Source organism: Grampus griseus (assembly GCF_964374135.1).
Source record: "Grampus griseus genome assembly, chromosome: 10".
NCBI classification, from domain to species: Eukaryota; Metazoa; Chordata; class Mammalia; order Artiodactyla; family Delphinidae; genus Grampus; species Grampus griseus.
This window is the reverse complement of record NC_139004.1, coordinates 55,945,092-55,956,609: the sequence shown is the minus strand read 5'-3', so window position 1 is coordinate 55,956,609 and position 11,518 is coordinate 55,945,092. Positions and strand designations below refer to the sequence as shown.

Sequence of the window (11,518 nt, the reverse complement as noted above, 5' to 3'; positions counted from 1 at the left end):
AGAAAAATACTCAATAATTAAATGCATAAAAAAAAATATTGGGCTTCCCTGGTGGCACAGTGGTTGAGAGTCTGCCTGCCGATGTAGGGGACATGGGTTTGTGCCTCGGTCCGGGAAGATCCCACATGCCGCGGAGCGGCTGGGCCCGTGAGCCGTGGCCGCTGAGCCTGCGCGTCCGGAGCCTGTGGTCCGCAACGGGAGAGGCCACAACAGTGAGAGGCCCGCGTATCGCAAAAAAAAAAAAAAAAAATCCAAATGCTTAGCTATTCAGCTCTCTTGACAAATAGTTCCTCATTATATTCACCCAGATACAACATAAATTCTTAACTATTTTGAAATAGATTTCAATTTAGGAAAAAACACAATAAGCACATTTTATATAGTAAATAAACTTTATTTATCTGTTCTTCTGAGATGACATTGCCAACAGTCACAGATTTGCATACGATACAGTTATGTATTGACTATTTACAATTTACAGTAGTATTTTTTCCTCTGAAAAATATAAGTACAAAAGCTAAGTAAACAATGAGGTACTGCCATTTGGATTTATCATATGTCATAGCTTAAAGAACTAGTCTTTAGCAAATATTCGACAAATCAATCTGGATAAAATAGTCAATTAAATGCTCTAATATATCAGGAAAAAGTCCACTAAGTTCCACCTCAAAATGTATTGCACAAGTCTTTTAAAAAAATCACCCTAAAAATAAATAGGAAAGGCAAGCAGTTCTTTAAAAAGAGGGACAAAAAGAATGGAAGAAAGGAACATTAAATGAGCCCATAAATCAGGTTAAGTTATTCAAAGTATCTTTTAAACAACACAAAACTCTTCCCAACAGAAAAACTGAAGAATCCCCCCCAAAAAAACTATCACCGTTTCTCCACTGATATAATCTATTTTAAAGGCAGTCTGCAATCTTTCTGTGGCCAATGTCAGATTTTTCTTGGTCTTCTGGCTACATGAGGGGCCCTGAATAACAGCTTCGTTCTCTAAGAACAGCAAACGTGCACAGTTTTCCAGGCCTGCCCAGCATCACTCTCCCCACTTCTTCAAGATGAAGGCCGGAGCCATGACTGGAAAAGAAAAAGGGTTAGGATAAAGAAAGAAAGAAAATGACATATGTATACTACTATGTATAAAATAGATACCTAACAAGAACGTACTGTATACCACAGGGAGCTCTACTCAATGCTCTGTAGTGACCTAAATGGGAAGGAAATCTGAAAAAGAGGGGATATATGTATCTGTGTAACTGATTCACTTTGCTGTATACCTGAAACTAACACAACATTGTAAAACAACTATACTCCAATAAAAATTTAAAAAGAAAGGAAGGAAGGAGGGAGGGAGGGAGGGAGAAAGGGAGGGAGAAAGAAAAACCTTTTAAAGCTAACTTTCGTGAGATTTATTTTTTCAAGTTAAAGTAAAATTATATCAAGATTATATTCTATGGTCTGAGGACTGAAGCAGAAATATTCTAAGTATTAAATCCTAAAGGAATCTTCTAAAAATTACTGTTCTTGGAATGACCTTTTAGTCAGCAGTCCTGGAAAGCAGTATTTTTAAGTGAAATCTGGAACTGCAACCTTTCAGCACATATTGAAGGCTACCAGGTCATGACTGCAGAAAGCCAGGAGTAAACATGCTGACATGGCAGAATCTCACAAGAACGCAGACTGGATTTAAGCGGACAAAAGGTTCTTCCTTTTTCCCTAATGTAATGATTTTTCTACATATTGCAGTTCTCCCAGGATGCCAGGCATGGTGGCGGAGGATAACAGCATTTTGGTGTGAAAAAGCTATGTATGCCTCGTGAAATTAACAAATTTAATTTTAAAACCGTAATCTGCTATGAAACATGATGCTAAACCTTCCTAAAAAGGTTTCTCTAATTAAGATGCTAAAAGCCAGTGGTCAAATCAAGTATGAGGTTAAAAATGCATAAAAATAAAATACCAAAAAAGATTAAGTAATAGAGACAAACTTTTCAAATATATTTTAGTTCTAGAGAGAGTATCAAGGTCTTCTCAACTTGTAAATGAACAATATAATCCACCACTCGTGATCTATCTCCAAGAGTTTACTATTTATAAAACTTGTTCAACATTCATGTTAGTCCTAGAAACGTAGAGAAGATAAGAAAAAGATCTCCTATGACATTTAAAACCCTTTGTCAGTTATTACTTTCAAACGTTAGCTTGCACTGTTGCAGGAAAAGAAGTTCATGCATGATTCAATAATGCTGCACGATGTCAATGTCATGAGAGACCCAAAAAAGGCTGGGAGAACTTTTCTAGTTCAAAAGAAACCTGAAGAACATGATGACAAAATGCGATGTGCAGTCTTTCAATGGATCCTGGAATTTTAAAAATTATGAGACATTATTTGGAAAAATGTGGATATTTACTATATATTAGATAAGAGCATTGTGTTAATATTAAATTTCCTGAGAGTCGTAACTGTATTGTATGTAGGAAAAGGCCCTTGTTCTTAAAGATACTTGGTAAAGTATTTAGTTTATGTTTGCAAGTAACTGTCAAATGCTTGCAAGCACCATGTTTGCAAGCAACTGTCAAACGTCACAGAGGGAAAAATATATATGGAAAGAAAGCAAGAGTGAGAGCAAGTGAGAAAATTTGGCAAAATGTTGATAACTGGTAAATGTAGGTGGAGGGTATATGGATGTTCATTGTACTATTTTTACAAATCTTGTTTGAAATTTTTCAAACTAAAAGCTGAGGAGACAATCAATCAACGGAAATGCTACAGAGTATACCTCTCAAGTGATAAATGATACTATTTAAATGCAATAACAAGCATGATACAGTATTTATAATATTATAAACAAAGGTAAATGTTAAGACTTATTGAATTAGATTTGGGATTTACAAGACTAATGACAGTTTTAGAAAATCACTAAGGCAACTGACATTAAAAATAAAAATGAGATTCAAATGTAGGCAGAAAGGATATTTAAAGCAAAAACGTTAAAAAATGCTATATATTAACATTTTAAAACTTGATACTGTTAGTTGAACACTAGCTTAATAATCAGAGAACCTTTAATTTAATTATAATTAAGTTCTATAGATTGTGATACAGCTTATTTGTCACTTGTGAAAATTCTTGCAAAGTTTGAGGTAAAGACGTACCCTAAATTTTTAGGGGTGCTAAATCACACTAACAGCATGGATAATATGTGGAGGTGATGGGAGGGGTGTTTAAATGTGAGGACAGCCAACTGTGTCCAAACTTTTTAGATGCCTCCCCCTCATTGTAATAATATGTTAATTAAAAACAGCCACATTCAATTAGAGCAGGCTGCCTAAGGGTCTCCTCCTCAGGACAAATGTGCTACTTCGTTATACTGCATGATCCCAGGAAGTAATAAAACTGCCATTTATTTTAAAATCAATTTTACTAGTGCTCATTATTTCAGATTAGCCTTGACTCTAAGAAGGCTTTACAATATTTTACATTCTGGATTCGCGAAATACAGCACCTTTATCTAGAAAATGATTTTTCATTTTTCTCTCATAATCTTTATTAACTTCAAAGACCATTCTTGAGAAATAAAAAACAAAAAGGAATATAAAATACATAAAGATTTTTTTGGATTCTTTAGCAAAATTTCAAAGACCAATTCTGAAACTTTCAACTACTGTTGAAAGAACTAAAATTTCCTAGAATTATGTAACATTTACTGGTGGTGATTATTAATCTATATATTATTAATCTATAAAGCAAAATTAACAGAAAATCCCTATATTAACCCATAGCATAATCATATTTTCATTAAACAAAAGAGCAAAAGAACTCCAGCATAATGGTTAGTATCATGCAATACATTTAATTTTTGCAGAAAAGACAAAAGACATATTATTCTTCACTCACCACATGCTAACTAAGCACAGACTGACGGTTTACTCAGAAGATACCACTGCGAGGTGAAGTATACTACAAAGCCAGGAAGAAAAAAAGCTTATTGGATTAGTTTTAAGACAACATAACACAGAGATTATACGTGTATATGAACTTCAAAGGATTAAACAGAATGTACTTAAATTTTTCTCACATCTCCCCAAATCAAGGGAGGATAGGCTTAGGAATCTGTAATAGCTCCCTTCCATCCTAAGTAAATATAACACTATGTAGTGGAGATTTTACTTGGAACTTTAATTTAAAAGTTTAAACAACACAATTAAAGATGTACTTTACACCTTAAGTACATATTTATATGCTAGACATAATTAAGTCATGATTATTTGATTTATAAAAGGATTTCTTTCATAATTCCATTAAAGCACACACTACAATTTGATTTACATAATTTCAATTTACCACCAAAAATCTGGGGGGAAATGTTGATGAATGTGAATACAGTGTGTCTATATGTTGAATCATCATTCCTAAAATATGTCAATTTTATCAATGAATAACTCTTGTATATCAACAGTATATCAGGAATGGTTTCAGGAATGATAACCCAAACCAAAGTTTCTATTCAAGGGGACCCAATCTCTGCAAACACACTTTTACTATAGCAACCTCCTTAAATAAATTCTATGTCCTATTTAACATGGTCATAAACCAAGATTATTAATTAGCTTCCTGATTTGCTTTAAAACAGCATCAGCAAAAACAGTTGTTTATAAATTCTGAGTCTATTCTTAGTGTAACCAACCTCAGAAGCATCATTTTATTTATCTTTTATATTTAATGTACAGTTAGTAAGGAACAGCAAGATCAAAAGACAAAGTAGAAAATATCTGCAACACACAACACAATAAGGCTAACATCCTATTGGAAAACTGGCAAAAGCATGTGAAATATATGTATGCTCCCTGTGTCTATGCTTGTTAAGTACTGAAAAACTGAAATAATCTAAGTGTCCATGGATAGGAAATTGATGAACTCAGCTGTAGGACATCCATATAATCAACCAATCAAAGAATACGGTAAATCAGTTTGTAATGAGGTGGAATTATATAAAAATAAGTGAAAAAAGCAAGCCGTTGCATACTCTCATTTTTATAAAATAAAATACTTAAATGATAAAGGAATAATTATAAATACATAATTATAAAGCTGGGGGATGTTCACCACACCATTAGCAAACATGACCTTGGCAAGGTGGAGACAGCTGGGAGGCTGAAAATCATGAAGAGCTCCCCTTCTATGGAATGTTTCTGAACTGTTTGCAATGTTTTTTTGCAATGATCACATATCATGTAATTCTAACAATATCAAGAGGTAAAACCACTTTTAAGATAACAAATATATGTTTTACACGTGCAGTGTTTTTCACTATGCATCATTTTTATGTGCATTTGTTTCTTGAATCCACCTTGCATGCATCTACTGAGACCACGCAAACGGAAAGGTAAACCTCAACTAGAATGGAGAACTTTTATACCTAACGATGCTGAAAAGTTCTGATGATTTTATTAATCTGGAAGAGATTTTTAAAATTTCAGCCAAAAGGAGAGAAGTCAGAAACATTAACTTAAGTACAAGACTGGTCTAGGGTAAGGACTGGTCAAGAACTTGACACAACACAAAGGATCAGCATGAAAGCAAAGCAATAACAAAGTCAACAGAAGATCAATCTTTAAAAATGACTAGAGTGGATGAGAAATGAAAACATGCCTAATCTTTCTCATCAGAATAGAACAATTTTCTTTTAATGGAGTCAATCAAGAAAATAGCCATCCAGTTTAAACGTGTCATTAAGTTTGCTAACACTCTAAAGAGAAAAGTATATTCCTAGAAACACATTTTAAAAGAGATTTCTATGTAACAAAAGAACCTCTCAATTCCAAGAGATGATTTAGCACCTGATTAAAATAACTTTCTTACTGTAATTATCCTAAATAAATAACACTCTCTTTAAAAAAAAAAAAAGTCTGATGGTGTACTTCCAGGGCAGTCTTATTCAATTAGACAAGCTAAAGACTTCCGTATTGGGACTTCCCTGGTGGCGCGGTGGTTAAGAATCTGCCTGCCAATGCAGGGAACACGGGTTCGAGCCCTGTTCCAGGAAGATCCCACATGCCCCGGAGCAACTAAGCTCGTGCGCCACGACTACTGAGCCTGCGTTCTAGAGCCCGAGTGCCACAACTGCTAAGCCCACATGCTGCAACTACTGAAGCCTGTGTGCCTAGAGCTCGTGCTCCACAACAAAAGAAGCCACTGCAATGAGAAGCCCATGCACCGCAATGAAGAGTAGCCCCCTCTCCGCTCGCCAAAACCAGAGAAAGCCCGCGTGCAGCAACAAAGACCCCAAATAGCCAAAAATAAATAAAATTAATTAAAAAAAAAGACTTTCGTATTCACTCTTGCTCCCACCCTGAAACTCAAACATCCAGTCTACTCTTGCCACTGCACTACCTAAACCATCACAAACCAGGCATAATAAGCTAAAAACTGAGAGGAGGGAAGAGGCTGCTCTAGGGAACACAAAGGTATGTGCATTTGGTATGTGCACTTTCTGTAACTTCTGCCTGCTGCATGTAAGACAATTTTTTCCCACTTGAATGAAATCTAAAACTTTAAAATTTACAACTAACTTAATACTTTAGAGGAAAAGAAACCTTAGAGATAGAGTAATCAACATACTTGTTTTAGCAATAAGGGCCAGAAAGATGCAAAAGGTTTGCTCGAAGTCACACAGGGGCTGAGCTGTTGAGGGCTAGCTCTCACCAAGCAAAGCTGCATGTGGTGGCACTCAGAGGTGCTGAAACTGGAGATGGGACATGTTTTGAGCTGGTTTCATTCCTATAAAGTGACCTGACTGTTGTAGTGAGGTCTTTCATGGTTTATCTTACACACATTATTGGTTTACCTTTCCAAGTCTCACCTTCTCGGAAAGACTCGTTCTACTCATCACTACATGTGGCTCAGGAACCACCACCACCAGCCCCACCGTGATCACAAAACCCCAGTGTGGGCACTATACGTATTTTGGTTCTCCAACAATCCTAACAAGATAACGTTAGTTTTGTGAAGAAACAGAGGCTCTGAGACTTGTGTGTGCACTTTCTTTAACTTCTACCTGCTGCATAGAAGGTAATTTTTTCCCAGTTGCAAGAAATCTAAAACTTTAAAATTTATAACTAATTTAATACTTTAGAGGAAAAGGAACCTTAGAGATAGAATAATCCAACATACTTTTGTGAAGAAACAGAGGCTCTGAGACTTGTCAAATGAAGGACTAGTATTCCTTCTCTACACATTGTGACCCTCAAATAAACCAGACTTTACTTATGCTCTATAATTTACTCTTACTTGACAGATAATGGTTTCTCATCTATGAAATACATTCTTCAAATTAGGTTAAACTCTGAAACCACTTGTTAAATAATAACTGTTGTATTCTGTAGTGGGGTTTTTCAAATAAACAGTATAAAAGTCACTAAGGAGAGGGGAGATACGGTAAAGAGGGGACATACTGAAAAATACCTTACCAGCAGTCATGGACAGTTTTCGATCAATGCCACAAAGCAAACATATAATCATTAGGGTCATAAAGCAAAGTTTTTAGGCAGTATCCCTCCTCTCATACCTGTTAAATAACGTAAATGCTGACGTGGCTGCACATTCTCAGCAAAAAGTGCAATCCACACTCTCTCAAGCATCCCAAATACTAACGGACAGGGGAGGGAGCTCTGCAATATGACGGGGTTTGTTTGGTTTACTTATACCAGCTTTGTAGCCCCCAAACCTACAATAACAAAATAGTCAATACTGTTGATTTTTAATAGAGGGGAAACTGTAGCTGCGGTTACAACAAATTACAGAAATGGTCCATCTGGAACATATATTTAAAACTAATGTGACTAAATAGCTTTTAAACAATTATTTAATAAAACCCTAAAAAGCTCTGCGTTCTACACATATAGGTATCTTTCTATTGGATACTTCCACAGAAAAAGAGAAGTCACTATTCTTAGCAGTGTTTTGCTCTAATCAGCTACAGTTCATTGGGGTATGAAACAAGTTATAATTTCTTTAGGAGGCTTGTTCAAAGACAATGATTCTTACCACTTATTTTATGAATGACAGCAATCTTAAGGCAAATGTGACTTATGTTTCAACTTTCTCAATCAACAGTAATCTTAATTTTCCATCAAATAAGGAAACAATCATGAGTCACTCTATCTTGTACCAAAAATCTCTTTATGCTGACAAAAGGTGACTCAAATTGATAAGTCATCTTTGGGATCTCCCTCACTTCATGCTCACCATAACTTAGTTCATCTTTCCTAAGCATCTATTTTTATTATTTGAATTACATTACTTAAGCATATCTTTTATTCATGTATGAATGAAGATGCTACCCCTTCCCCCTAAAATTAAAGGTTCCACAAGGGCAACAATCGTATCGTCCATGTCTTCAATTTTCCTACATTTGCCATAACAAGTAAGATGTTACAGAAAAAAAACAAACTTTTTGGCCAACCCAACAGAAGAGAAGTAGGTGACTGTCAACTGAACTCATTCATTAAGCAAAAGATAATGATGGATGAGACTCTGCTTAAAATAGTAGTAGAAAAAAAAAAAAAGTAGTGGAAAGAGTGGGACTTTCTTTCTGGGCAGGTCAGCCTCTGGGATAAGGAAGGATTATTTCAGGAAGTCAGTCACCACTTCATCCCTATCTAGAATGAATACCATTTTGTTCACAAAAGAATAGTGTAAAGCTTTTCAAAGATTTCTTTTTAATTAAACTTAAGAGGGCTTCCCTGGTGGCGCAGTGGTTGAAAGTCCGCCTGCCGATGCAGGGGACACGGGTTTGTACCCGGGTCCGGGAAGATCCCACATGCCGCGGAGCGGCTGGGCCCGTGAGCCATGGCCGCTGAGCCTGCGTGTCTGGAGCCTGTGCTCCGCAACGGGAGAGGCCACAACAGTGAGAGGCCCGCGTACCGCAAAAAAAAACAAAAACAAAAACAAAAAACCTTAAGAAAGAAACTTTTCCATCCACCTTAAAAGGTTTTTAGATGGTTCACTATTTACATGTAATCAATTCGATTAGTTTCCTTCAAGACAAACCAATCTAAGGCTGTATGTGTGTGTGTGGGGTGAGGGGGAATGTTTCCTACCACATTTGCCAAAGCAGTGACTTAGGATGAGTCTATACTATATTCTAAATCCTGACAAAATGTAGCCCAACAGTAAGATGAGAGGTTGGCTATATCCCAACATCAAGATAAAAAAGAGGCTACAGGAGAATGAATAAAGATAATAAAAGCTTTCTATTTACATCCATCATTTTAAAATATTTTCTTAAACTGGACTATAATGAAAGAATTGTGTCAACGGGCTCAAACTGCATTGGAGATTTTTATTTTCACAAACACACAGTTGTTTACTCAGTGAAGAGGAAAACCACTCTGAGTGGACTATAGATTATAGAATTGGATGTTTTGCTGTAATTTAAAACAACATTCTCTCTACTGATGAAGGGCATACATTATAGTTACATACTTCTTTATCAAAAATATCTATAACCAGAAATAACTACAGAGGTATGACAATATTTTTCAGACCACTAGATACCATGGAGAAATGCTTCACCAAAAGAAACAAAGGCTAACCAAAATAACCAACTGTCCCAGAAAATATACAATAGGTAAATAATACAGTATACAATGGAGTATTGGGACAAAAGTCAGGGATGCTGGGATGACTTTAGAGGAAGCCAGAAAGAGGTCAGAACATGCAAGGGTCAAAGGAAAGGAACTTCATAGATGGCTGATAAGTGCTGGGGTTATTTAGCCTGGAAGGTAAAAGCCCTCCAACCAGGCCATCTGTGGGTTCTTGGTTGAGTTCCATGGATTAGAACCAGAACAGATTGGTGACCACAACAGAAAGGGAGACTTGGGATCAAGATAAGCCAGAATTTTTGTAAGAAACACACAGTCTGTAGAGATAAGATAGGATTTTTTTTTTTTTTTTTTTTTTGCGATACGCGGGCCTCTCACTGTTGTGGCCTCTCCCGTTGCGGAGCACAGGCTCCGGACGCACAGGCTCAGCGGCCACGGCTCACAGGCCCAGCCGCTCCGCGGCATGTGGGATCCTCCCGGACCGGGGCACGAACCCGTGTCCCCTGCATCGACAGGTGGACTTTCAACCACTGCGCCACCAGGGAAGCCCAAGATAGGATTCTTAAGGGTAATTACTTATTGACTTAGTCCTTCTTACTGGAGATACTCAGACATGGGCTAACCCATCACTAAAGAGTAGATCTTTGTTTGATTTAAATAGGAGAGTGAAAAAAACAGCAGTACTGGGATCATGAAATAGGTAAAGAAATTGGGGGAAAGATGTGGAAGAGCTACAGGCTATTAGCAAGACAAGAAAAGGAAGCAGAAAGAGACAGCTAAGGGCCAGACAGGAAAACAGCACAAATTTCATACTATGCTTAGAATGGATCTTCTTACTGTATTATTGGTTCAGCACAAAAAGAAGTTAGGCAAAGGGAATTTTGCATAATTTATGAAGTGTGTGTTTGTTTCATTTCAGTCACAGCTGACTTGACACAAAGGTTTCTAAGAATTCAGTTATCTACATTTCCCTTGCAGGGTATATGTCAAAAGCTCAAAAAATGCTTAAACTCTTATATCAGAATTATTGTATTTAGAAATCAAGTGAAGTAGAATAAGGAATTGTAATCTACAAAACACCTAACGTCATGATATCATTCGGTTTAAAAAATTATTACTGGATAAAGCAGAAGAAATGCCTTTTCCATCCTTCCCATAAAGAGCCCAAGTTCCAGAAATCTCATATAGCACATACTGGTGCCAACCTCATATATACTATTAAATAAGACTCTTCTTTCCTTGAGAACATCCATTCAGATCTGCCCTCAGTTTAATTTTCTTAATGTAGTTTCACTCTCATTTTTCAGGCTATAGTACAATAAAGATGAAAACTTTTAAATTTCTCTTACCAACTCAAAGTCTCTGTAAATGAGACAGAATGTAAACGGATGAGATAAAGTTGTCTTCTATTTGTAGCCTATTCTTTAAGCTTACCATGAGCCGAGCATCTTCTCTTTCCAAAATTTTCTGAGTCTGATCATCAGGGAACTTCAGTACAGTGGTTATAACCTTTGCCATGGTCTACAAAAAAGACAAGAGACGATCACTAGACAGTGGAGCAGATGGGTCTCACCCCATTCTGACATGTTCTGCTGGTGGAATTCTTTAGTGCTCTCAATGGAAGCCACGACCAAAGAAGTATGATGTGAAGGTACTGGTCAAGGAAATAACAGCCAATGCTAGAATATCAATTTGAAAGGATCCCTCACAAGGTCTGGGTTGATATTATTTTAAGAAGATGTATTTACAATAGCATGAAGCTATATACAGTTCTAATGCTCTTGGCCCTCTGTCTTATTAAAATGAAACTTTATTACTCATTCATTTTATAACGCTTTTTATTTGTAGAAATCTACCTAGTAAGTGATGTATTGCCAAAACATATGCTCTAAACAATCAGATTTAGAGACTC

The 11,518-nt window shown here is 36.4% G+C and overlaps 1 protein-coding gene across 4 annotated transcripts in view; it reads right to left on the bottom strand.

Annotated features, from left to right (window-relative positions):
• Positions 1-386: 386 nt before the first annotated feature.
• The window catches only part of GOLGA4 (golgin A4), a 105,401-nt gene continuing 94,269 nt past the window's right edge, over positions 387-11,518 (bottom strand). For 3 of the 4 annotated variants that reach the window (XM_082664506.1, XM_082664508.1, XM_082664509.1), the window contains 3 exons: positions 11,041-11,127; positions 3,899-3,961; positions 387-1,077 (listed from right to left, as the gene is read on the bottom strand). In XM_082664506.1, the coding sequence (XP_082520632.1) occupies positions 3,932-3,961; positions 11,041-11,127 (117 nt within the window). In that variant the 3' untranslated portion in view covers positions 387-1,077; positions 3,899-3,931. The remainder of the gene's footprint in view (positions 1,078-3,898; positions 3,962-11,040; positions 11,128-11,518) is intronic. The other variant, XM_082664507.1, reaches the window with a different exon arrangement.